Below are 27,573 nucleotides of genomic sequence, written 5' to 3' on the forward strand. Positions count from 1 at the left end.
ACAGCCATTTTTGGCCCATTGATTGTATAAAGGGAATCTAAGTAGTGTTGGATCTTTGCATTACAGTTATGCATGATTAGCAATATTGTCTGGAATGCTTGCAAGATAACCACATTTAAAGGGCAAAATCTTGCTCTCGGATGGACAGGGTGAACCCTTTTGCATACTTGGAAAGTAGAATACCGAAATTCATATCCTAGCTAGTCTGAAATTCACCATGCAGACCCGTGAGCAAGGTTTTCCTATTATGAAATGACATGTTTATAAATCAAAACTGCAAATGGCTGTGAATAGCAACAAGAATGCGGATAGATGCCCTTCCAAAACTATATTCAAGGCATAAAGTGGCATGAGTTGTTGATCCGGGAAAAAATGCAGAGAGACTTCTGATGTTAGTTGATTATTAGTGATGGACCATTATATGTAATCAGGTTTTCAAGTCCTATAAGGTTATAATGCAAATGAACGAAATTCCACTATTGAAAAATGACAGACTCAGTATTTCTCTGAGATCACTTTAAGTCCTGTTCTCATGTGTAGCTTTTAAAATAGGAGAAACCTTTATAAATCATGGTGGTCAGTTCCTCTTTATAGGTTTTGCAAGCTTTACATTTCTTACCATGAAACTGCATGTCTATTTCACCTGATAAAATCCTTTCACAATCCTGTCTTCCAATTTATTTGTCTTTTAAATGTTATTAATTTTATTTTCCTATGATCTACTTCCTAAACACTCTCCCCTCACCTCCCTTGGCTTGAAAGAGCTTATGATGCTTCTAATAACATGTTTCTTGTTCTCATTCTCTTGTTCTCCATTGCATCTTGTTCCATGACACTTCTCACCTGATGAAGTTCATGAGCCAGGTATGTGACACGACTTCTGAATTCCTCTTTGTAGTTCCAAAGTGTGTGTGTGTATGTGTGTGACCAGGAATCTTGAGCTGGTAGAAGAGAAAGAACATAAGAAACAAATATTAACCACAAATGATCACTTACAGCCGTTTTCTCCTTTAATCTCCATGCTTGCTGCTACTTTAACTTTACGGCATCTTTAATTCCCAGCAGCCTCTCCAGACACCTTTGTTTCACTGTTTCTCACTTTTTTGCATTGATATTCTTACTTTCCTTCACCCATTCCTTGATCTCTTTCTCAGACTCCAAAGTGTTTACATATGTATTCTGTTTTCTCTATTTCTCTGTTTTCCATCACTGCTTGCTCCATGACACTTACAGAAGTTCACGAAGAAGGTTTGTGACCCACTTAAAGAATCTCACTCCCTTTGTCTTTGGGCTAGTCTCCACTACAGGGAGAACAATGCTGTTGCAATTGATGCAGCAGGGATTGATTTAGTGGTTCTAGTAAAGACCCACTAAATCAATGACAGAGCACTCTCCAGTCGACCCTGGTACTCCAGCTGTCCGAGAAGAGTAAGGCAAGTTGACTGGAGAGTGTCTCCCATTGACTCAGCGCAGTGAAGACACTGGGGTAAGTCAACTTAAGCTAAGTCAACTCCAGCTATTTTATTCACATAGCTGGAGTAGAGTAACTTAGGTTGACTTACCCTGGTAGTGAAGACAAGCCATTTTAGTGCTGGGAAAAAAGTATTAAAAAATGTTAAAGTTTCACAAGATGAGGTCCAAGAAACGAATGTGGGAGGAGAAATGACGTCTCTTCCAAAGAGTTTTGGATGAACATTGAGAAAAGGGTTGTGTTTGCCAAGTATTGTGGTTTCAGGCAATATGAAAAGAGTGTTACAGGTTCTATACTGAAACTTTTGGCCTAAATTTTCAAGTGTGATGTCAAGTTTTGGCTGCTCAACTTGAGTCAGCTTAAAATGGACTGATTTTCAAAGAGTGAATGCTCAGCATTTTCTGAAAATCAAGCCCCTTTAAGCTGTCTTATTTTGGGCATCCAAAAATTGCAGCATTGAAGATCCATAGACACTTGAAAATTTAGGCTTTTGATTTTTAGCTAGAGCTGCTAAAGCAGCTTTGGGTTCTAGATCAAATTATCAGGAGTGTTCTGAGTTCTACAATGAACAAATTAACATGTTGGACAGTTCCTTCAGTGATGTTGGAAAATGCTCGAAAGACCAATGGATGCTTTTGTGATCTTTGAGAGAGACAAGGAGATTAAAATTTTGCTCTCAGAAGTATTTATTTTTCTGCAAAGCTTGTTGATGATCCTTCAGATTATAGGGTGGTATTTGCCAAAATTGTAATTCAAAGTACAGTTTGATCCATTTTGTCCATCTATAATTCTATAGTGTTTCTTGGAGAGCATTCTCATACATGGTTGAGGGAGATTGTAGTCACAGAAAGAGAAGAAATAATAGATGAAGATTTAGAAGGATGTCTAGATGAGTAGATAAGAAAAGTGACTATACAGAATTCTACCAAAGTGAAAAATGTACTATAAAGAGTAAAGCCACCCAGATTCACAAAATATGTTAGATTATTTGTCATAGTACAAATTCATGATTTCAGTACCTAATATACCTAATCTATAATGCTCAGTATGGAACTGCACAGTTGGGGGGTCTGGAAGGTGACATTAAAGAAAATGTCAGTAATTCAACACCCATGTCACTCTGATAGGTTTTTTCCAGATTGGGGATTAACTGGAGAGAGGTGCAGAATTGGTTTAGAAATAGTTTCAACTAACAATGGGAAAACAATCTTCTGTGTAAAAAGCGCATGGCAAAATGCTGTTGTTTGTTGAGTCTGGTGCTTTCTTTCTTTGTAAAATAGGCTAAACAAAGCTCAGATTGCATGATTGAGAGAGATTCTGAGGAGCCAACATCTAGAATAAGGAGTCATGTGCTTTTCTTGTCTTTGTTCAAACCTCCACGTATGGGATTACTAGTTTTCTTCTCACCAAAATAACACCATCCCAAAGCAGGGTAAAACCTTCTGGGTCTTCACTGAATTCCAGTTGCTTGGGAGATGGTTCTCCCTTAAACTCTTTCCTTGACACCTTTTATGATACTTCTAGTTGTTCTCCTCTGTAACTTATGGGAGGTTGGAATTCTGTATGCTAATGAGTATGGTCCCATGAAATTTGGTCAAGAGTGTCACAAGATGACAGCCTAAATGACACAGGTGATTTTGATTATACCTGTCAGTCATACCCTGATGGATTCCAAGCAACTTAAAATCTGGATTTTTGTTTTTAGATTTTCATTGGAAGTCAAAGAAGAATGCCAAAAACAAAACAAAAAAAACCCAACAAAAAAACCCATTTGCTTAATAATTCACTTAAAATAAAATTGCATATGAGGGTATGTTTGTGGAAAGCAAATTTTGAATTCACAAATGTGAGGGTTAGCACTAGAAACCTGATTCTAAGAAGAAACAGAAATAATATTATATGGACTATCAAAACTAATCAACACAACATGAATTTCCAGTGTCTAGTATTAATACTCTGTCTGAATTATGAATACTTAAGGTAAAAACTCTGCGTACCTGGAATTATTTTACAAAAATTTAGAAAAAATAATGTATTCAAGAAAACGGTAAGCTTCTTGCAGACAATTTGCAAACACGTGGAATCCTTCTGCCAGTCAGAGTTGGCAGCAACAAAGACCGGATTCAATATCTAGGGGTTCCTTTTCAACAATACAATGCAAAATCATCTTGAGCCCCCACCCAGTGACCTGGGACAATTACACACTACTCCCTGGGCATTTCTAAGAGGCAAAACTTCCCCTCTCGCAAGCACAGTCTGAGTGTAGCAAAAACTTTTAATAAAAGGAGGGCAGTAACTCAGCATTAATTTGGGAAAACACCACAAGTAGGATATTAAACATAAACTCTGAGCAAAAGACCCACCCCCCCAAGTAAGTTGAGCAGTGTCCTTTTCTCCTCAGGTTCTTAAGTCCAGCAACCCAAAAGTCCCTTTAATGTGCCCGTCCCTTCTCTGCACCCCACTCACAGTTGCTGTCCTTGGTCAGTGCAGCCCCAGAGTCCAGAGGTTCATCTGCACAGTTCACCTCCCACTCTGGGTGGAAGGGAGGTGGAGGTTATGGAGGCACCTTACACACTCCGCTGCTTGGCCACTTGCTCACTGCCCTGCCAGCCACTTCTCACACCTCTCTGTGGGGCAGTGCTCTGGCTCTCTCTGTCAGCCGCCTTGCAGGCCACACCTCTCCACCAGGCACTTGGCTGGTCACTCACCAAGATGTTTTCATGGCTCACCACTTAACATGGCAGTCAGTGATTTCAACTCTCAGTGATCTCAGCTGTTAGTGTGTGTGTGGGGGGCTCACTGTTGGTGCACCCTGGACAGTTTCTTGCACCAGAGACACTGTCCCAAAGTAGGTCTAATACTCAGATCTAGATATCAGTGATTTCAGCTCTGCAGTGTGTAACAAGAGTCTCAATTGAGTCTAAATTAGCTTTTTTATTATACATGGAGAGAGGAAGGATCAAATGGTGTCTAGAACCCTTGAACATGGTCCACACCGCAAGGTACAAGTACCCATACCCACCCTCTCTCAACTCATGAGGCTTTGGAACCTCTGTCCCCTGCCTAGCGAGTGCTGTTCAGTTGAGGGTGAGTCCCGCCATTGGGGTATGCCAGGTATAGTTCTTCTGCCCTTGATTCACATGGGGATAACAACCCTTTATTACTTCTGCCCCAATAACAAGGAGACTGGGGATCCAGCACCAGCCACAAGTGATCATTTCAGCAACCAATGCCATCATGCTGAGTACATAGGTGGGGTGGCTGTGCTTATGCAAGCGAGATCAACTCCTGAAATCCTTTTCCACAGGTCACCACTAGATGACAGGAGAGAGCTCATTCAGACTTTGCTTACACATATAATCAGACACAATTTGTCAAATAAATCATATGCTTCTAGTTTTCACCAGGTCTTCCTCCTAAATTCTATACTTCATCTCTTACGTGCCATACAGAATTATAGGCATATGTTCTCATCTGAACTAAGTTTTCAAGAGATAGAGAAGAGAACTTGTGCTTAGAAGGCTCTTTTGAAAATCTCACCCTTTGGTGTCTAAATATGGATTTAGGAGCCTACCTTTAGTGTCCTATTTTTGTAAATTTTGGCCAATGCTAATATCTGTATTTACTGGGTAACTGGGGACGTGCACTATAAATTGAACATGAAGTGTGGTGGAATCGACAGTACGCAGTTTGCCACAACTTCTTTGTGAGACAGGCAGAGAAGCAGAGAGGAAAAGTCACTTTCCCGTTGGTGAAATATTGCTTTTGATTTCACTGGAGTAAAACTGGAGTAGCCCTGTTGAGGCAGAATCTAGCCCCAGAACTGTGACCAAGGGGCCCCAGAACAAGTGCCATCCCTAGATGACATTATCCTTTGTTTTATCTTGACTTCATTGCCCTACGACAGAGCTAGTTTGACTTCTCCCATCCCAAGCTCCTCCTGTACATCTCTAATGTTCCTTGTGCTTTTTTGCACTTGCTTTTCTTTTGTATGTGTGTGTGTTGCCCTTTAAGAAGAGGCCCCTGAAGAAGAAGAGCAAGAGCTTGAGTATGAAGAAGGTAAGTCTGTCATTCTTTCTTGTCCTTGAATCTGAGAAGTGATGTGCTTTATGGGATGCTACCAAGTCTCAGCGTTGCTGCTTCGTGGTGCTGTTGTATTGGTCAGATCTATTCAGTCTGAGTTGATGTCTCCTGTCTTCTGCTATGGTACTCCTGGCTGAATCTGAGTTTGTTGCTTTACTCTGGCTTTAGCATGACTGGAGAGCAAAGCGTCAGCCTTCTGAAAGGCCACACAGAAAGTTCTTAGGGGAGGGGGGAAAGGTTGCACTTGTTAGTTAGACAGTTGGAAAATCTGTTAATCGGTTTCTTTTAGGATGAGGCTAGTGGGTCTGGAAGTGTGATACTTCAGACAAATACTGAAAAAGCTGATGTTGACAGCTGTTTACCCAGCACAACTCTTCACTCGAATTCTGAGATGAATGGGAGGGAATTTTTTTGACAGCTGCATGAGCCTTACTATCCTCCAGCAAAGCTTTGGGAGTACACATTTTAAGGAAGATTCGCAGCTGGTGTAAATCAGCGAGGCTTCGTTGAAGTCAACGGAGTTGCACTGATTTACACCAGTTGAGGAACTAGCTTTGTTTCTGTATCAGAGCTATATTTTACAGAGCTCCCTTCAGTCCTAGTGAAACAAATCAGCTGTTCACTATGATTCAAATGAGCAGGTCGATCCTTTAACAATTTATCAGTAGGGCCATACCAAATTTACAGCCATGAAAACATGTCACGGACCATGAAATCTGTTCTCCCTCCATGAAATCTCGCCTTTTGTGTGCTTTTACCCTATACTATACAGATTTCAAGAGGGAGACAAGCATTTCTCAAATTGAGGATGCTGACCCAAAAGAGAGTTGGGGGTCATAAGGTTATTTTAGGGGGGGGTCGCGGTATAGCCTCCCTTACCTCTGCGCTGCCTTCAGAGCAGGGTGGCTGGAGAGCAGCGACTGTTGGCCTGGTGCCCAGCTCTGAAGGCAGCGCCCTTCCAGCAGCAGCGCAGAAGTAAGGGTGGCAATACCATACCATACCATCCTTACTTCTGCCCTGCTGCTGGCAGTGGCTCTGCCTTCATAGCTGGGATCCTGGCCAGCAGCCGCCGCTCTCCAGCTGCCCAGCTCTGAAGGCAGTAGTGCAGCAGAAGTAAGGGTAGTAGTACAACAGCTCCCCCCATAACCTTGTGATTCCCGCTCTCCCCCAACTCCTTTTTGGGTCAGGACCCCTGCAATTACAACACCATGAAATTTCAGTTTTAAATAGCTGAGATCATGAAATTTATTATTTTAAAAATCCTGTGACCATGAAATTGACCACAATGGACTGTGAATTTGATAGGGCCCTAGTTATTAGCTGTAACAGGGGTAGGCAACCTATGGCACACGTGCCAAAGGCTGCACGCAAGCTGATTTTCAGTGGCACTCACATTGCCTCGGTCCCGGCCACCGGTCTAGGGGGGCTCTGCATTTTAATTTAATTTTAAATGAAGCTTCTTACAATGTTAAAAACCTTATTTACTTTACATACAACAATAATTTACTTACATATGTATAGACTTATAGAAAGAGACCATCTAAAAACATTAAAATGTATTACTAGCACACAAAACCTTAAATTAGAGTGAATAAATGAAGACACGGCACACCACTTCTGAAAGGTTGCCAAACCCTGAGCTATAAGCTAGTCAGGATAAACAATTGCTAACATAATTTATACAAAAATGACAATGATTATTTTAATAATAACAATAACTTCATTAATAAACTACTTTAATGTGTGTTACAGTCAATAGCTCTCAATGGTCTTGGGACTTACAGTATAATAATTACAAGTCACTTTGCATTTCAGTAGCTCTGTTGGACAAAGGGTACTGTGTCCCATGATTCATCTGGATAATTTCTTTTCATGCATTTGAGTCATTGGACACCCTCGTCTCTGCTTTCGTTTCTTTCTTCTTTGTTATCCAGCAAGTTCAAGATTCCAGGAGTAGTGGAGAGGGAAAGGGAAAGAGTAAGTGGGGTATTTACAGAAGAACAGCATCAACTGTGGATTGACTAGTATATTTCCTTTCTTTTGCTTTTGTTCTTCAATCTGCAGCTGGAGACGAAGGAGAATACTATGATGGTAGTTTGGTGTTGTTCTGAGAGAACAAAAATATCTTTCTAACCCCCCCTTCCACCACCCTTTTGTTTTCCATCTGCTTCTAATCCTCACTTGATTTAAACTCATAAACTGGGCCAAAACATCACTGCTGCAAACATTCATTCACTGTGCATATCCAGGCTCTCTCTGGGGACTTTGCTGTGTCTGAGGTGTTTATTTGCGCATTCCATCACTAGGGAACTTAGCAACAGGAGAACCTTGCACTCTCGAATGTTCAGCTCTAGAACCCTATCCAGAATTCTAGGTGTGACCTAGAACCTTTAATAATGTCATATTTTCAGAAAGGCCTGTAAGCATCTGCTTAAGTTCTATTGACACGTTTAAAATTAAGCAAATGCTTAAATGCTTTGATTAATAGGGAAGTACATAGGCACATCCTAAAAGTTAGGCACATGCTTTATTGAATCAGGATATGTCATTGATCTAAATTGGAACTGACTCCAAATAAAACAAAAGAATTCATATGAAAATGGATGGGTACCTGATGGAGGATTTTTAGTTATAAGCAAATATTCATGATATGTAAAACTTGATTTATGCCTCCCAAATATACAGCACATGTGCCTTAACTTGAAAGCTGATCTGTGCCAGTGGCCCTGTACTCCCACCACAGGGGAAGCCCATTGTATTCAATGGAACTGTGTGTGGGTGTTAAGATCCATCTGCATGGATGCAAAAAAACAGGCCCTGATCCTTCAAATATTTAAATCCCTATCCAGCAAAGCACCTGAGCACGTACTTAACTTCAAGTATTGAAGTTGATGGGACTAAGTTAAGCACATGCTTAAGTGCTTTGGTTGATTAGAGCCTTATGCATGCATCTAACTTCACTTCTGTGAGGTGTTTAATTGGCTGCAATGAGAACAATTTACAAGAGGAAAGCTGTGCATGTGCTTACGTGTTTGCAGGATTGAGGCGTAAGGGAGTTTTGACACTGCAAATAAGCAGATATTTGAAAAGTTTATGGAAGATTAACAACTGTGTAACGGAGAAACTGCTTTTACATAGTTGGTAAATTCCAGTTATTGCTGACTTAATAACTATTATTGTTCATTTTTATTATTACAATAACAAGGCCTACCGATGAGCATCACTACGTAAGGGCTAGGTGATATATTATGACCTTATTACATCTACTCTCTGTTTGGAAATTCCTCCCTCACTGAAAGATTTTTTTAAAAGATTTTTTTTCCAAACAACTTTTTTTCCCCATATGAGTTCTTTGTGGTCATCAGTGAATACAAGGGCCCAAATTCTGTATGGTGTAACAGGGCAAAGCTCCACTGAAGTTCAGTGGACTTTTGCCCATTTGTGTTAGCAGGAAATTTTGGTTCAATAGCATCACTAGGTGGAAAGATTCCCACTGATTTTAATGGGCTTTGCATATGGTCTTCAAGGAAACTCTCATTTCTTGATGTTGTTTTGTTGCTTTCTGAATCTCAAGAGCTCAAGAGTACTAAGGGACAGCAGGTTCTAAAGCGAGAGTCTCAGGTTCTTCCAACATTAATTGAAGTCAACTCATTTTTTAAAATTTATTTTCTTGCTCACTTTTTTCAACCTTTTTCTTATTTTAGAAAAAGCACTTTGAGAACTTTTCTGGTCCCTTTACATCAGTTTTCACTTCAGAATGTGAATTCTCTCTCTCTTTTTAAATAATATATTTCTTTTCAAGCTCTTTTCAAGCTGGTTAGAAGTGTTACTTCTGGCAGACGAGAGGAAGGGAAGCGACTGGAGAAATCTGAGGCAGTTGAGGTGTAGTGAAGTTGGATTCTTGGAAAAGGGAGAGCACAGTGAGAATATGTTATAGACGTAGCAAAAAGAATGGAGGGTGCCTTAATGATACATATGGAGTTCCTGTGCTATCCCATTGTGACTACCAGCAACTCCTGGAACATATGTATTATTGCAGCAGCTGTGAACCTGGGTTTTCAGTGGTTCTTTTCAGAACTTTTGGCAGGGTGATTATGGGTTTTTTCTCACAGACCCATGGTTCATGGGCAGAATGCGCAGAATATGGGAGTCAGAATCCACCATGTGCGTCAAAGAATAGGAATTTGCTATGACAATTCCTGAGTGTTAACAAATTTTGGCCCAGTTCCTTGATTGATAGCCCTAAAAGAGAGAGCATCTTAAAAATAAACCCCAGCCCTGTGGCCGGTTTTAGTGCTGGGCCATGCACACTACAGGACATTCTTTGGATGAATGCTGACATTTCTTTGTAGTCTCACCCTTTTCTAGTTTCCTGGTGGTGCATTTAGACCTCACAACTACAATACTTTATTTTGAGAATAGCAAACTAACTCTTTTGGTAATCATTTGTTCATTCAATTGTTCAGAAAACAGCAATTTAGCAGCAACTGATGCTAAAGTTTAAGATGTGGTTGGATTCACCCAGTCAATGACAGACGGGTCAACCACGAATAACAAACAAACACAGAACAATCAGTCATTCCACAGCTCTTTTTCTCTCTCTTATGTCACAAATGCCACTAACTTACAACTTCCTTGTTAAACTGGAATGGTTTGGTTATTTCCTTGGAATTTCATAGGCGAAGGTAATCCTGCGTGTCTCTGAATAACGTCCAGATCAAACTGGTTGAAGCAATTTCCCTCCCTTCCCCCAAATAAATAATAACCAAAAAATCATATGAAAAGCTCACTGTCTATTGGACAAATCTAAGCAAAAGAAGATGAACAACAAAAATCCTACCTGGAGAACTAATCTAATTTTGCTTTTACTGGAGATGATCTGTGGCTTTGTTTTTATTTATATTCTTATGAGTACAGTAAAACCCTGATCATTTGACATGATTATTTTATCATTATTATTTATTTGCATTATTGTATCATCTAGAGACCCACAACTGCAATCAGGGCCTCGTTGTGCTAGGTGCTGTCCACATACCCTGTAAGCAACAGTCCTTGTCTCAGAGGATTTACAGATCTAAACAGAGAAGACAGCCAGAGAGTGAGAGAAAGGAACAATTACCACCTGACACTCACTCTGATGTGGCTCTTAGGGTATGTCTACCCTTGGAGCGAGGGCTGTGATTCCCAGCTCACCTAGACATATTCATCCCAGCTATCTTCAGACCAGCACTATAGAAACAGTATCATAGAATCATAGAATATGAGGGTTGGAAGCGACCTCAGGAGGTCATCTAGTCCAACCCCCTGTTCAAAGCGGGACCAACCCCCAATTAAATCAATCAGTAGTGTGGCTGGGGTAGCACAAGTATAGGTGAGTGACAGCATGGGCTAGCTGTGCCGAGTACAAACCCGCCTGAATCCGTACCGCCACTCGCTGCTGCCCAGGCCACCTCAGCTCTATTGCTATTGTGAGTCAGCTAGCTCAATGAGGGCTAATGCAAGTATGCGCATGCAAGCTGGAGTCAGGGCCGGCTCCAGGCACCAGCACAGCAAGCAGGTGCTTGGGGCAGCCAATGGAAAGGGAAGGCATGTCTGGCTCTTCGGCAGCAATTCGGCGGCGGGTCCCTCAGTCCCTTGGAGGGAAGGACCTGCTGCCAAATTGCCACCAAAGAATGAAGCGGCGGAGGTAGAGCTGCCACCGAAGTGCAGCCGATCGCGGCTTGTTTTTCTTCTACCGCTTGGGGCAGCAAAAACGCTGGAGCCCACGTCCCTAGCTCTGAGTGTAGTCCCAGCCTTGGTTATCCCTCTCACGTGACTCCCTTAATCAGCTCCCTCAACTGTCCAAACCCCAAATAGCTGATATTTCCCTCAAGGTTTTTTCACCACTGATTAGATGCCTTTTTTTTTTTTTTTTTGGCCTTATAGTCGACTGGACATTGCCTTTCGTTTTATTCTCCCTTGTACCGCTAGCCCCCATGCCCTCCACACTTGCAAAAATGGGAGGGTGACGGGGCCTATGTTGCCAATTTAATAATTTTCCAACATGTCCCCTGTACATTCAAACACTCCCTCTAACTTCAATTCCTGGGGAAAACATGCTGACGGTAGCCTGTCACTCAAATGCCTACCAGTATAGGTTAATTGGGACCTTTATCTAGAGGCTCAATTAACAAGTGGAGCCACATTGAAGGGCTAATTAGAGGGGGAAGCAATCCCACCAGCTAGCAGCAGCTAAATACAGAGGTAGGTGGCCCTGGGAGGGTAGGTGGGTGAGGGAGTGAAGAGCCTCATGGAAGGCAGAACTGGCTGCTGCCAGGACTGCTGCCTTTCTCCCCAGACGTAAGAGCTGACTGGGACTTATAAATATGGAAATAGTATGACTGGCAGTGGCCTTCCTGGACACACTGTGGTGGTGAAGGTGGCCAGGAGTGAGACTCCCAAAGTACAGGTGCTGCATTTAAAATAAAAGGTCATCCTTTGAAATGCATCAAAATATAATGATCTGACCTCAAATTATTACAGGGGAAAAGTATTGTTTCTGGATAACAGGGTGCTTGGACCAATTCCTGAGTGAAGTTGAGCTCCTCAAAGTTGGCCTTGTCCACAATAGGCTGTGAGCATTTTATTTCTAATCCACTGCACCAAGCAAACAATACAAGAGCATTGTATGAGAGAATTCAGATGAATTCCTAAAAGTTCAAACTCAGCATATGGCTATGAAAGTCAACCTGGGTCCATAAGAGACAGCATTAGGACAGAATGTATGGGCTTAATACTCCTCCATTTATGGGAGAAACTCCTTTGAATTTACTGGCATTACACTGACATAAACCCAACATTAGAGAGAGGAGAATCAGGCGCAAAGTGTGTGCAAAACATCACATCACCAAAACAGTAAATGGCTGTTTGGTGCAGTAGAATGTCTCTCATTATGAAAAGCCCAGGATTGACTATCTTGGAGATGGTTTACATTGCATATTGACGGGTCTGTCCTCTCCTGGAGACACAAGCGTCACTCTCATTAACTTTCATGGGAATTTTGCTTAGAATATCCATCAGTACATCAACTGGAGAATAAACCCCCTTATGCAGGATAATCTTTTCAGGTTGAGTTTGAGGGGCACTGCTGTGTATGAAGGAGAGAAAGAGAGAACATGGAGACTTTGGGAAACATAGATGCCATGCGGGGATGTCTGGGAGTGAATGTGACTAGAGATGATTTACCATAAAACTGTTCCCCTTCTGGACTATGTATGCAACATTTTAGTAGATCTGGAGCCAAGTTTAGTTCTCATTTACACCAGTATAAACCCAAAATGACTCCATTGACTTTAGTGGAGTTGCTGAGAATATCCACCAGTGTAAAAGAGATGAGAAACTAACACTAGGAGGGGAAATATTCTTTTTTACCCTCCAGCTCTGTCATCCTCCCTATAGCTTTGGTCTCCAGGGGGTAAGAACTAGCACTGATCTCATAAATGAAACCATTCACTTCCAGATGCTATGTTAGGACTTTTAAACAATCTCTTGTTTCCTTTCCTTTTCTGTACAGTTCTGATTTGAGGTCAAATCAGCCTGCTCTTCATTCACACCAAAGGAAGGGTCTCTTTTGGATGTGTATGAGGCATAACCAGTTCCTCAGAGGTGTTCCTGCTAAACCTGGATTTCCCTTCAGTTTCCTTGCTTTAACAAACCACAACTGGTGTTGTTTTTCTCTTTCTAACTGTTCTCCATCTTTTCTCCTCTCTCTTCCTGTTTTCTGTCCATGTTTCCAAACTCAGAGGAAAAGCCCAGGCCGAAGTAAGTGTGCATTAATGGTTGCTTTTTAAAATACTGGTATAAATGTGATGACTATCCATAGACCTCCTACCAGAGAAATGCCTCCCACTACCTACACGCAACCCTCTCCTCCCCACCATTCATGCAACAGCCAGCATTTCTTGACTCTTCCCTCTGTCAGAAGCTACTGTAAGACTTGCTACAGGCCAGGAAATAGAGACCAGTTCCATACCAGCTCATACATCTTTATTACAGTGAGGAATGGCACAGTCATCAGGTCTTCACAGCCAAGTGATCCTACTCCATCTCCTGTAGCACCTCATTTTGGGTGAAGCTGAACTCATATTATCTGCTCATTTCTCCTGGGCTGCACACAAATGAGAAGCGTGGGTACCAAGAGGGGAAAGGCAAGTGTGCAGTCTGCTCTGCCCACCTTTCTCTGCCTGCTCTGTGACCCCTTTTGCAACAACATGTGCAGGTAAAAGAGAATGTCTGACAGGGCATGGCCATTTGCCACAGACAATGGACACTGTGGGGTTCAGTATTAATTTTTTTCCATCGTTCTTCAAACCATGAAAGGGGGCATGAGTTGCAGCAGCTGGATGTGGAGGACAGGGCAGCCAATGGCAGCATGTCATGGGAGTTACACATACTTCCAGTGTTGCTGACAGGCAACACAGTTGGGTTGTCCTGGGCTCCACAGGGTTTGACCAGGATTCCCCAGGGATCTTCTGGCTCTAGTGGATCAGTGCCCAGTGCCTCCACCTAGCCAGCATCCCAGGATGGGTCATGCAATATTCTCTTTGTGTTAGCAGCCTCATGGAACTTCATATGTGAATTGTCCCATTCTGTGCCTTTTTGTGCAAAATAGGATGACTCGATAAACATTTGGGATGGGTCATCTCCCGCCATCTATTGGGTCATCTCTCCTCCTCCTCCTGTGTGAGACAGTACAGATTGTCTCCTAACACTATTTCCAGCATAGTATTCAATCAAGCCATAGCTTCAGCTGTACTCCCCCATCAACATTTCTCCCTCAGCAAGGCTCCATTTGGTAAATTAGTTAATCTCTTGGTTCTTTGAGGTTCAATTCCTTCTATTTTTCATCCCCTACAGAATGACTGGTCCTAAAATACCAGAGGGTGAGAAAGTAGACTTTGATGTAAGTATTCCTGAGACATGCCCATCACATACACACACCCAGCTCTCCCTGCATCGCTACTAGCCTTTGTGAAAATGTCACTGCCATGTAGCCAAGGGCAAAAGGAGTCTATTTTCAGTGACAGATTAATTGGGGGTCCAATCTGAAAAACCTGCTTACACATTGCTTTAGTTTTGCAGCTGTATTTATATCTTAATTCGTCTTGGAAAGAGAAATCTGAAGGGTGGAAATAGAATTAGTAGCTGCTTAGAAAGCCTTTAGATCTCCTTCCTTGAAGACTTTTATTGTGATCTTTATCTTGATCAGTTAATTATTCCTCAGTTTCTCAAGGACAATCCAACTTCCCTTTCAATCACTTCCTAGTCCTGTCTTTTTGCTTAGTGCTCCAGGCAACTCCCCTGACTCAAGAATGATGAAATAAGATTAGCTTTGGAGTTTGAGTGGTATCAAGAAACTGCAATAGTGCATGGGAAACAGTTCTGTCCTTTATCAGAGGGATAGCCATGTTAGTCTGTATCCACAAAAAAAACAAGGAGTGCAGTGGCACCTTAAAGACTAACAGATTTAGTTGGGCATAAGCTTTCACAGGTAAAAAAAACACTTTTCCTTTAATAGACCACACAATAGATTTAAGCTAAAAACAAAACAAAACAAACAAACCAACAAACAAAAACCCAATCCCCCTAACAATGCACCTATAAGCAGAAAAGAGATTTAAAGAAGCAAGACCCTTGGAGGAGGCTTTCCCAACACTGCATGTGCCTGTAATGAATCCACACACTTGAAGCAGGTCATATCAAGTCTGTCTCTGAGAAATAGTGCTCAGAATGGCACCATCAAATAACCAAACAAGCATGGACCCAAATGTGTTACTAGTAAGTCAACAGGAAAAGAAAAAGCCCTTGTGATGAGTGGTACATGATTACATCAGGATAAGTTATATGATCATTCAGGGTCACAGTAGTGTTCACCTTGTCCACAAGTAAATGAGGCTTCTTTTCATTTTGACTGGTGTAGGAATACTCAGGTAAAATAAGGAGCACACAGAGAAATGTAAAAGGAGGGTCCATTGCCACGAGGACGCAGGAGCTGGGAAACCAGGGCTCTGTCCCTTGTTTTAACACTGGCTGTTAATTTGGGCAAGCCACTAAATGTCTCTGGCCCTGATTCAGCACCCGAGTCAATAGAAAGGCTTCCATTGACTTCATTGGCCTTCAAATGATTCCCCTTGTGTTTCAATTTCCCTATCTGTAAAATGAGGCTGTTAGTACTTAGCAACCTTTGTACAGGGTGCTGAGATCCTCAGATGGAAGGAGCTGCACCATTGTTAGACTGTTATTGTAATAACGCCTTACTGCTCCTTCAGGACATCCAAAAGAAGAGGCAGAACAAAGACCTGATTGAACTGCAGGCCTTGATTGACAATCACTTCGAAGGCAGGAAGAAGGAAGAGGAGGAACTGCTTGCCCTGAAGGACAGAATTGTAAGTCTCTATGGTGCCATCCCCAGTGATGTCTGCTTCAGGAGGATAGTGTGTGTCATTACCTCAGAGACTCAAAACTGAACTGGACCCTGACAGACCAAATTGCTCCTTTTATCCAACAAGTGGAGATAAGAGAATTGGGGAAGAGAATCCTTCAAGGTGACGGCCTGTTGTTCCCAATGTGATCAAGATAATGGCTGTGCATTTTTGGCTGGTGTAGAGTGGAATGTGCCCACGTGCCAAGGTGGAAATCAAGGACACCTTGCATTGATAGCCTTAATGAGGCTTGGGTCAGTGCACTAGCTTCTCATTTCTGAAGAGCTAAATGCAAACCTGGGTTAGATCCCAAATGAAAATAAGTCTTGGGTCTTCTCGTCCTTCCTCAGGGATGTGTTTGTTTATACCACAAAACACCATATACAGTTAAGCACAGCTTAGGACCATAGACCATTTCTCCTCTGACATATCCAGGATGAGGTTGCTGCAGGCCAAGTCTGAGGTGAATTGGTAAAGTGATGAGGTGGACTTAAGACTGGAGTAGCAGTGCTTAGGCAGGTCAAGGATGACGTAAAATGGCACAGGTGTGTGGTGGAACTCAGAACTAGAACATCAAAGGGGTGTTGCAGGTCAGAACAAAGGTGCATTAACAGAGCTATGTGTGGCCCATAACTAGCATAGCCTGGGTTGCTATAGTCCTGTTTGAGAGGACTTGACTAAGCTGTGAATGGGAAGCTTTGATGCTGCCACAAATGAGGAACTGATACCACAGCTAGTGCCTATATAATGTCTGGTTCTAAGCAATGATATTTCCTCACTTATAGGAACACTTACTGCACTCACACACATACATGTTATAACAACAGAGGATAAGCTGTGGGAGCTACATATGGGAGGAGACCAGTCTCCCATGGGCCTGAAACTCAGACATACATAAGGATAATCCTCTTCCAGCCTTAGATAAGGCAAGGATTGCAAGTTATGGTCAATCTAGCCCCTAACTGCACTAGGATAAAAACCATTTTTTCATTAACAGGTTTTCAGTGCAGTTTTAAACTGGTCCAGTCTAATGCACTTTACATGTGGTGGATGAGGCATAACCATTTTGAAAACAGGTATAGAAACCACCTGCTAGCCTCGGGTCCCCTCTGTAAATGGACAGTCTATTTTACTTGTTCAATTATGGCTTGTGGGAAACCTGTCCCACACTGCACAGAGGTGACCACATTCATTGTAACTCATCCCTGGTCTCAGCCTCCCAGGTGTTTTACAATCATGGAATTCACCTGGGGTCCTTCAGCTGGCTATATGCCTCATCCTGCACGTTTTGGTAAAGTAATGGGAAAGGTCTACTACCTAATATGGAAACTAAAGTCCTTTATAAAGCTTTGGAGACAAATAAAGCCACATACTGATGACTCTATGCCTCTTCCTTTGTTTCGGGCAGGATAAACGCAGAGCCGAAAGGGCAGAACAACAAAGAATCCGGGCTGAGAATGAGAAGGAGCGTCAAGTCAGGCTTGCGGTACGTGCCTCTGCTTCCTGTTTTCCTCTTGACACGTAACAAGAAAGTACCTGGGCTCAGACCTTGTTTGGGAACTGTGAAAGGAGATGGAGAGAAGCTGCAGGTCCCACCTGCCTCAAGAATACCAGAGAAGATACTGATATTCTCCTCCTCACAGTGAGGCTAACTGGGCAGAGCCTGGGAAGGAGGAAGCTATAACTTCCTAGACACATACATTTCCACATCATTCCCTGCAGTGACTCCTGCTGCTAGTGGAGTAGGTATGGCCTCCCCCAGCCGAAGTCCTTTCAGTAACTTGTTTTTTTGTGGTGCATTCTGCAGGAGGAGAAGGTAAGAAGAGAGGAAGAAGATGCGAAGAGAAGAGCTGAGGATGACCTGAAGAAAAAGAAGGCTCTGACCTCCATGGGTGCGACATACAGCAGCTATTTGGCAAAGGTGAAGGCATTGATCAATGGATGAAATAGGGAAGCACTAAACACACTTCTCTGAGTTTTATCACTACTTGTGTACCTCTCTGTCCTCCCTGAGTCTCCTAAATTCTCTACCAATCATTAGGAGTTCTCTAAGTTTGTTCCAGCAGTTGCTAGGAATCCCTTAGATTTTCATGACAACTCCTATAATTGCTTGAGATTCTCTGAAGTTTCAAGGCCACTGCAGAACTTTTAAGAGGTTCTCAGCTCCTGTGGAGTAAGTGTTATTGGGAATGTGCTAATGTCTCCAGAATGGCCCCAGTGCATCTGCCTGGAAAAGTTCCAGTACGTTTCCATGGTTCCTTAGCCCTTCCCCAATATCTTCTTACGTCATCCTGAGTTTGTGCAGGGCAGTATCCACTGATGTTCTGGGCATATGTTTCCTGCAGGCTGACCAGAAGAGAGGAAAGAAGCAGACTGCTAGGGAAATGAAGAAGAAGATCCTAGCAGAGAGGCGCAAAACACTAAACATTGACCACCTGAATGAAGACAAGCTAAGGTAACATGCCATCTTCATTTGCTGCAGGTAGATTAGATGATTTCTCAGGGAGATCATGGCTGACAGATCTGAATGAGGACACACAGAGATTTCTTCTAGTAGTCTGGGGCCTCCCACACTGAATGAACTTCCTAATAAGGCAACTTTGGAGCCCTTATGAAGCCAATGCTAAATTCTGCCTTTGGCTGTGCTGGGACACAAAGTGGAAAAGGGGGAAATAGATGATATTGTACATGATGTGGACATCCAGCCATGGTCATGGCTTAGTCAGACTGTCTTCCTTCTGCTGCTAATCAAGCTATGGTTGCCACTCATCTCAAAATTCATGGGACAACGACATCCGCAAACCTGCAGACTAGTTCAGCTCAGCTGAGCTCAGGTTCATTTTGGGCGCTGTGCTATTGTGATGTTCCACCATGTTGTCACAACATGAGGCTGCCTCTTCATTTCATGATGTGTGAGGATATTAGGTGAGGAGAGGGTGTGCAACATCAACACACACTGAAGCAACAGCATGACATGAGAGGTCGAGAGGAGCGTGTTAGCTTTGATACGCCCCATCCGCCCACAGCTAACCTTGTAGACAGTCCTCAAAATCCTAAAAACCAAACCTGGTAATGACAGTCTTAAATCTAAGGGAAATTAGGGACATAGAGAGTGTGCTGCGGGAATACCTGTGTGCCTTGGGATATAAAAGGAATGGGTAAGGGCCTTTTTAGAAATGCCACCCTACAGAAGAGCCAACCCTGGTGGAGACAAGGGGCAGAACAATGGTGGATGTCCAGAAATAGAAAGGGCTCTTTGTAATGTGGTTAGTGTCATAACTGTAGGAGTATTGCAATCCAAGGAAGAAGAGCAAGCCTCTGCCAACATCAGTAATAGCAGAGATGGGTCTGCACTGCAAAGATCTAGATGTGAACCTTCTCAGCGTTTGGGAGCTTCGAGAGATCTAATGTTTTGGTCCAAGCCAATCTCTAACTAATGTTACACTGGGCCAGTTTTGCTTATCCACCTTAGCCTGGTGAGAGCTACCATGTCAGTTGCACAGCCAATTGCTCATTCAAGTTTTGGAATCCTATTCACCACTTCCCCTCCATTTCCCCTGGGTTCTTTAGTGAGAGACAAAGAGCCGAGTAGATAAATAAACTTGTGAAAGGGTGTTAATGCTTGATAGAGGAAACAGTGCAAGGCTGAAATGTTAAAAGGGATGAAGATGAGGAAAATAAAATCTGACCATAAAAATAGAGAGTGACATGAAGCTGGGGAGGACTTTTGCTGCACCAAAAATAAATAAATAAAATAAAATAAAATTTGCTACTAGTGTCCTGAGGGCCACAGCAAACGGGTGACATTTCAAATGTGTGAAACATTTCTCATGTCTTCCTCCCTCCTAAATGCATAGGGATAAGGCCAAGGAACTGTGGGATTGGTTATACCAGCTGGAAACTGAGAAGTATGAATTTGCAGAGAAGATGAAGAGTCAAAAATATGAGGTGGGTTGAGAAGCAAATTGGTGATGGCACTGATCACCTCTGGGTCCAATCTGCAGGAAGCAGTGAAACCCCCATAGCAAATGTGGTGTGGAGATGTCATTAAGCTACTTCCACACACAACTTGGAATATTTACCCAGCGGAGTAAATTGCCAGAGCCGTGCATGGCACATTGGAATTATATTTTTCATAACTGTGTACCTACCACATGCATGGGGCTACTATTAGCAGGCTGCAATTGAGTCTTAAAGTTGAAATTGATTAGACCAGAATCTATGAAAATGAGACACGCCCCACACTGGGAAAAGAAAAACCCCATTGTTTATTAGTCTGGAAGAGAGATATGAAAAGGGGTTGGTCAGACTCTTTCAGTTGCCTGTCTCCATCAGCAAGTGACTTTCTTAATCACATGTTCAATTTCATATTTAAATTTTGGATTTTTTATTTCCATCGTAGAGTTAAAACAAAAAGAGTGGGTTGAAAATGACCTCCTGTGGACTGAAGTCTTAGGAGGCCCTTGATGAAATCTGTGCCTCAATAGATGTGCATTTTACTGAAGTGTCACATGGTATCAGAGTGCTGACATGTCCCTTTCAAATCTGATAATGGGATATGCCCATACTCAACTGCACTAAATTTCGGTGACCAAGATCCTGCTGGGATCGATATTTCTGGCTGCTTTTCTCTCTCTTCACTTCCTTTTTTCATTTTTTTTTAAATACTTGGACTGAGAACAACCCACACCAACATGATTATCTTAATCTCTCTTAGATTACATCACTACGTAGCAGGGTGCAGGCACTATCCAAGTTGTAAGTACAAAGAGTTCGCCTATGTGACAGGAGCAGCAAAGACTGCTAAAATGCATGAGCCTCCTGCATGGCGAGATTTCGCGCGCTTGCGCACGCAGGTGGACAGGGCTCTGGCACTCAGTTCCATCTGGCAGAGGGACGAGGAGACTGAGTCTTGTGTGTCTGCCTTCACTTTGTTTTTCTCTCACCTTCCATTCTTGTAAAGCAGGGTGTAGTCTGAACAGTGGCACAAAATCACAGTGGTGTTTAACAGTTGCAATTGGATGATTCATGTATGTTCAGATGGAATGAATCTTCTGGACACTGCATGACATCCCACTAGTTTAAATGGAATGCAGCAGCATCACAGATAGAGTGGGAATTATTATGTTCATGTCATACATACAGAGAAATTAGATGAAAACAGAAAAATACTCTTGCTGGAAGGTTGCAACATAACACTAAATTTCTTAGAATTTAGAATAACACACAAGAACCCCAAAACAGAGAGACACAAAGCAGGCTGTTCCTTAAACCAGAGAAGCACAAATTAACCTACCTTATTCTAAGTTGGCTTTGTGCAGAACTGACTGCTGAAAGATCCAGACTGCATGCGTCCCCGTAGAGCCCCATAGCTTATAGAAGGTACAAAAGGAGAAAGTGAAGAGGGCAAAGAGTGTAATAAAGAAAGAGTGAGAGAGGAGAAAAGGAGACAGAAAGAAGAAAGGTCAGAATGAGTAGGAAGGCAGAGAAGACTGAGAAAGAAAGGAGAGATGGGAAGAGAAAGTGTAAGAAGGAAAAAGAGAAAGGAAAAAGAGAAGAAGACATAAAATAACAAAGAAACCAAGGGAGAGAAAAAGGAAGAAAACTGGACACACAAGATGACAGTGAGGGGGCCTGGTTTTAAGCACTGGCCTCTATGTGTACATCTTCACTGCATTTTAAAACTCGTGGCAGAGAGTCTCAGAGCCCAGATCTACAGACTTAGGCTCTTGGGGCTTGTGCTACTGTGCTAAAAACAGCTGTGTAGATGTTTGAGGTCAGGCTGGAGATCAGTGGAGACTGTGGTGGGGACTGGGCTTCAGAGCCTGAGCTCCCGCCTGAGCTGCAATGTTGACACTGCTGTTTCTAGTGCCATAGCGTGAGCCCCTTGAACCCTAGTCTGTAGACCTGGCCTCTGAGATCTGGTGCAGAAAGTTTTAAAATGCAGTGTAGATGTACCCCTATTGCTTACTGGTACTGTGTAAGACACTGACTGCTGTGCCTACTGTCACAGGTTTAGCAGGAAAGGTGAGTCTCAAGCCTTTGAGTCAGTTTGAAGGGCAAAGCTGAATCTCTGCCAGGTCTGAAAAAAATACCCAGTTGCGATAAATGACTCAAATCCAAGGAGTGGATTTTTAAACTACCGTGAGTACGTACAGAATGCAGCAGATCTTTCCTTTTTGATGTTGTCCTGTTGCCTCTAATGTCTCAGTCTCTTTCTTTCTTTTTTTCTGTTTGCCGTGGGAAAACTTGGCCCAGGAAATCCGGGATGGCAGACCGTCCTGAAATGTGATCTTTTCCTGTTTCAAGCACTGGGAATTTCAAATGCCATGTGACCCTTGCTGGGTCATCAGTTCTTGGACTGTGAGTTTGCTCAGAACATGGAGTCCAGAGGCAATGGAGAATTCTGAATTACACCAAGAGCAGAAGTAGGGGGAGGAGGTGAACTTTCACCTCTGGAAACCAGGGTTCGATCCTGATTGGGTTACACAGGAAAAATGAAACAAACAGAAGTGGGTTGTAGTCTCATTGTAGTTTTTAGTGGACCTATATTCAGAGCACAAAATCACTGGAAGACTGGAATAGCAAGGCTGCATGTCAGGATTGAGGTGCTAACTCAGGCAAAAAGACACAGCAGCCACACATTGGGTCTAGCTGGTGCTCTGTGTATTAACCCTTCACTTTCCTGAGCATCTAGTTCAAATCTAAAATTCCACCATGATTAAGAGAGAATGAGCTTATCCTCATTATGAATCCCACTCAGGGGCAATGGAACACAAGTATTACCACACCACAAATTGCCACGGTCTGGAAGATGGCTTGGGAAGGACCTCAAATCCCCCACTCCAGCCTTTCTTTTTATGGTTGCTGTGTTTCCTTTCTAATATTTCCTCCCTATCCCCTTTGGGAACCCTTCAGTCTATTAGATAAATGTCTGCATTGTGCATTCTCTACTTCCTTCCCCCAAATCAGGACCAGAGCTGCTCTACTAATTAGCCTGCAGAAGGTACTAGGAGAGCACTTGCCCCATCATACTTGGGGTCTAATCCAAAGCCCACTGAACACAATAGGACCCATAGAGTCTAACTATCAAGAAGATATGATATGCCTAAGCCCAGTAATACTCCTCAGTTGGAGTATCTCTCATTCCCAAAGTGTAGCGTCTCTTTATATTATATTGATGGGTGGAGGCAAGTGCAGCCTGCACCCCTCCAGTATACTTCCCCTCTCATGAAAGCCCTGGAGTTATTTGTTGCTGAGCATACTCACTTGTTTGTCTCCAGCTTTGGAGCTTTTCTGTTTCCAATTTCTCACCTGTCCAGGTCAACTCCACCTTCCACTTCAATGTTGCTAGCTACCTGGTAAATTTACAGCTGGGATGGTAGGAGGGTGAGGACAGCACACACAAGGAGATCACACCTCTCAGAGTCTCCTGAGCTTTCAAAATGGGCAATTTATGAATTCCTAGGCCACTTACCTGAAGTTTGGCTATACATGAATTCACCATAACTGGGTTCCATTGTACGTGAACTAATTAATTATTTTAACAAGGGCAACAGCACCATCCCCTCAGTTGGATCCCTCATATATAATATGCCTCCTTGTAAATCATGAAATTAGCTTGTAAATTTACTGCTAGTTAGCAACATCTCACTCACGAGAGTTTTCATTTGAAAAGAAAGAGTTTCTCCCCATCACAGGCACCTGTCTCCAGACCTCAAGCCAGGTAAACCACTTCCCTCCCTATGGGGAAACCAGGTCACTTGGCAGAGCCCTTTAAAAACCCTAGTCGTGTATGTTGTTTGCAGATCACCACCCTCAGGAACCGGATTGATCAGGCCCAGAAGCAGTAAGTACCTATGTCCCAGCCTAAAGTCTGGGATATCCACTCAGTGTTCCAGTGGACACTTCAGCTTTGATGCTGACATTTTCTTCTCAGAAGGGAATGAGGCGAGAGGTGGAATGGCACCCTCCAACCCGCCCCCACCCTTAGAAGATGATGGTCAAACTGAAGTGAATTCATAACCTAATGTAAAAGAACCATCATCTCCCATGCACACACCTTCCCACAATCACTGCAAAGACACCAGCTGCTCAAGCCGTAACTGTTTATATTGGCTGAAGTGTTTTGAACTCAGGAGCGGAAATGGTCCTTGCTTATACAGGATGGAGAAGTGATTGCTGAGATTGTAAGGAAAGGTGTGTAATAAGACTGACATCCAAAGTTACCCTGTCACATGGATGTTATGTAGTCAGGGGTGTGGGTTCTTTTCATTGGTATATAACTTCCCACTTTCCTTCCCCACCTTACCTCTTTAATTTAATTTCTTTCCTGCTTGTGAGTCCCATGTCTTTGTTGTTGCATGTTTTCATCAGGAGACCTCAATACATCAGAGACAAGGGGCTAGGGGTGGGACGGGTGTGTAGAGAAGTAAAAGGCAAGGAGGAGGAGTCACGTGAAGAAGGGGAGGGAAGCTCTCCGAATGCTGAAATCTACTCTTCGCAGTTTCTCTGTACCATGAAGAGCTCCAGACATGCACATGACTCAAAGATATAGGTATCAGCAAGGACCAAATATTCTTTCTCTCACCCCCCATTCACACTGGAATGTCAAATGAATTTAACATTTTGGGTGCAGTACTCTGTAGATTCCAAACACAGGGCTTGATGTATTTACTTCATAGAGAGTATGGGGTCTCATAGAACCTTGCAAGATTGTGCTAGTGGGTGATTTTCTTCCTCCTATGTCTTCTGATCTCACTACCAGAAAACCAACATGAAATGTTACCATGCTAGGGACCCTCCCAATTATCCAGGGAGGTGATATTTTTCCTGGAAGCATCTCTTTCCAGAGATGGTTGTTCTGGGTGTGATGGCACTTCATTTGGAAAGGTACGATTACCCTCCAGGTATTATGGGGCATTTCTCTGTCAGAAATGGAGCACGACATTCCAATGTAAAAGTCTTTCATCCTGGTGTATTAGCCTTGTAACTTGTAAGGTCCCTTTTTGTTTTAAGGAACAATAACCCCCCATAAGCATAGTCTAAAGGCAGGCATAACATGAAACATCTTAGGCCTTGTGAAACTCAAAGTGATAAGGGCGCTGCATTAATTTGGGGAGCTGGCGGTTAGGCGTGCAGCTCCTACAGTGATTTTTGATCCAGTCCCAAAGCCAGCATAATGGAGAATGAGATCAGTTTAAAGAAAACTGAGCTTAATAAAATATCAAATAGGATAGTCTCTGAGTAAACAGACAATAACCCCTTGTCTCTCTTGTAAAAGGTCATTTTTTTGGAATAGACTGTCTTCTATTCTAAATTGGTTGAGAGGTAAAGTATTCACTGTATGTGTGTATGAGTCTCTATGGAAGACTCTCCCATACATAAGTCTGCTACTCCTGAACAAACCCACTGTAAGTTGGAGCCTATATAACCATGCTAAATATACCCTTCTGCTGTTGCTTTTTAATCCCTTCCCTGCTGCCTTGAGGAACATGTGTTCCGAATGCAGCTTCTTTGGAAACATCCATTCCAACCAATACAACATTTGCTATCCATTTCCACTGGCCCTACAGATGTGTTTGCTCGGCACCCTTGCTAAGCTGTTTAACAGCAATAAGATTAAACAGCTTGCAAGCGGTTTGATTCAAGAAGTAGCCTTACTGGTGTATGTTTGGGATGGAAGGGTATGGGTTATGCAATGCACAAGGAATCAGTGCATTGCAGAGTGGCCCATTACTGACATGGTGCAGAGCCTAACCAGACTAACTTTCTCACTTGGAACACACCTGGAAGCAGGCATGCATCTGTTTCACAGCAGGAAGGTAAGTGAATTGCATGTTGAAATGCTATTCTGCATGCAAGAAGATATTACTTGGTAATCATTTCCTTAGAGTGCTTTACAAGCCTTAGCTTGAGGATCATATGGAAACTGCATCCATACATCCCCCAGTAAGACTGGGTTACTAGTACCAATGAGAGTCAGAAGAGAACACATAATTCTGGGGAACCAGAATCATCTCTTTGCATGTGTTAAAACATTTTATAATTCTTTACATTCCCCAGGCATTGTATGGGGGACTTCAGTCCCCTTTACTATGGCAAAGTAATTCTTTTATTCAGCCTTAGCTGTATTTAAATATTGCTCTGATCATTTTGCATGGGAATAATTTCTAAAATTCTACTGTCAAGTGACTTGGGCCTCTGGGCACTGTACTGACACAGTCCTGTTTGAAGAAGTCCTTTCCATTTCCAGAGTTGCACCTGAACCCATAATCCAGATCTGAACTTGGGAAATGTTCAGACCTGGAACTGGATCTGCACTCTGAAATTTGGGGCCCATGTCCACTAGTTTCCAGGATCCCCTGCTCTCTGAGCATACAATTCAGTAAGCGGCAAAGCCTCTTACCCCTCCATTCCTATACTTCCTGGCATCCTCTGAAGACCCCAAGTAAAATCTGCTCCCACCATGATAATCTCTTTCCTCAGAATGTGCTACATCTGCTCTGGAGCAGGTGCATCCAATTCACAGGCTATCTGATCACCTCACTCTGCTGACTTGAGGTTTAGAGCTTCTCAGCAAAGTAGCGGATTGAAAAGACAAACGGTCAGAGGACTTTTCTGCAGCAGTCACACTAATGTGTTTTCCTTCTCTCTGTACTACAGCAGCAAGAAAGCAGGAGCCAAGGGCAAAGTTGGAGGGCGCTGGAAGTAAAGAAACAGAAGGTGACTGCAGGCAGGATCATCCCCGGTGGCGTGGCTAAACATCGCTGGCCTCCCCCTACCCCTTTGACAAATCAGTTTCACTCCCATGCTTGAGCAAAACTACACCACCAGCCTGGATTGCCTACTCCTTTTTTAAGGACTCCAGCAGCGTCCTGAACCAAAAGGAAGGAGGTCCCCGTGGAACAGAGATGACTCCCTGCTGGCACCTTTCCTGCTTCATGTGTCCTTTGTTTTCCTGACACCAGGCCTCCGCTCCCCATAGATTGCTATGTATGAATCTCTAGTTTTTGTAAATAAAGTGTGACAGATACCTACTTCAATTAAATATCTCATGACTGCCGTTTTGGGTTTTTCTATTCAATTCCAATAGATTAAAATTGTATCCAACATTGCAGAGGCTTCAATGGAATGTTCAAGTGCAATACATTCAAACATGATATAAAAGCGTCTATTAGGGCAATGAAACCTTAAATTTAAGTCTAAAATCTAATATTAAAATATTAGATCTGGGTATTAGAGCTGAGTGATTCAGCAAAAATGCTCTCTGAGGCCAGGGAACACAAAAACATTCAGGATAAAATGCATTTGGTAAAGTAAGGATTCAAGAAGTCAGATTTCTACTGGGTGTTTTATTTGCCCTGCGTTTGGTTCATCATGATGGGGAAGAGGGCAAGCAGAAGTGCTGGCCAACTTTTATCCTTATATATTTCTAACCATCATTAACTTTTCAGAGTTTCTGGTGCCCCTAAGTTGGATGAAATTTTGAGTTCCCGAATAGGATCAGAAATGGTAACATTTTTCACTAACAAATGAGGAAGGCTGTTGAATTATACC

The 27,573-nt window shown here is 42.8% G+C and overlaps 1 protein-coding gene across 3 annotated transcripts; it reads left to right on the plus strand.

The window, feature by feature from the left end:
- The first annotated feature begins 780 nt into the window (after positions 1–780).
- TNNT3 (troponin T3, fast skeletal type) lies at positions 781–27,079 on the plus strand. Of its 3 annotated transcripts, none has more exons than XM_050953770.1 (10): positions 781–864; positions 13,336–13,354; positions 14,450–14,495; positions 15,862–15,978; positions 17,423–17,500; positions 17,822–17,935; positions 18,360–18,469; positions 19,872–19,962; positions 23,823–23,863; positions 26,680–27,079. In XM_050953770.1, exons 3-10 carry the CDS (start codon positions 14,451–14,453, stop codon positions 26,726–26,728), a joined length of 645 nt encoding a protein of 214 aa, XP_050809727.1. In that variant the 5' UTR covers positions 781–864; positions 13,336–13,354; position 14,450; the 3' UTR covers positions 26,729–27,079. The 3 variants fall into 3 exon arrangements, with proteins under 3 accessions (XP_050809727.1, XP_050809726.1, XP_050809728.1); XM_050953769.1 differs by lacking the exon at positions 23,823–23,863 and adding an exon at positions 20,732–20,772 and having other exon boundaries at positions 791–864; XM_050953771.1 differs by lacking the exons at positions 781–864; positions 23,823–23,863 and adding exons at positions 1,234–1,248; positions 20,732–20,772.
- Positions 27,080–27,573: the final 494 nt, after the last annotated feature.

This window comes from Gopherus flavomarginatus, chromosome 5 (genome assembly GCF_025201925.1).
Source record: "Gopherus flavomarginatus isolate rGopFla2 chromosome 5, rGopFla2.mat.asm, whole genome shotgun sequence".
Taxonomy (NCBI): Eukaryota; Metazoa; Chordata; order Testudines; family Testudinidae; genus Gopherus; species Gopherus flavomarginatus.

Coding starts and splice junctions, on each gene's coding strand:
- TNNT3 (XM_050953770.1), top strand. CDS start 14,451: ATGACTGGTCCTAAAATACCAGAGGGTGAGAAAGTAGACTTTGAT. Junction 17,936..18,359: donor ACAGCAGCTATTTGGCAAAG/GTGAAGGCATTG, acceptor TGTTTCCTGCAG/GCTGACCAGAAGAGAGGAAA. Junction 18,470..19,871: donor CTGAATGAAGACAAGCTAAG/GTAACATGCCAT, acceptor CTAAATGCATAG/GGATAAGGCCAAGGAACTGT.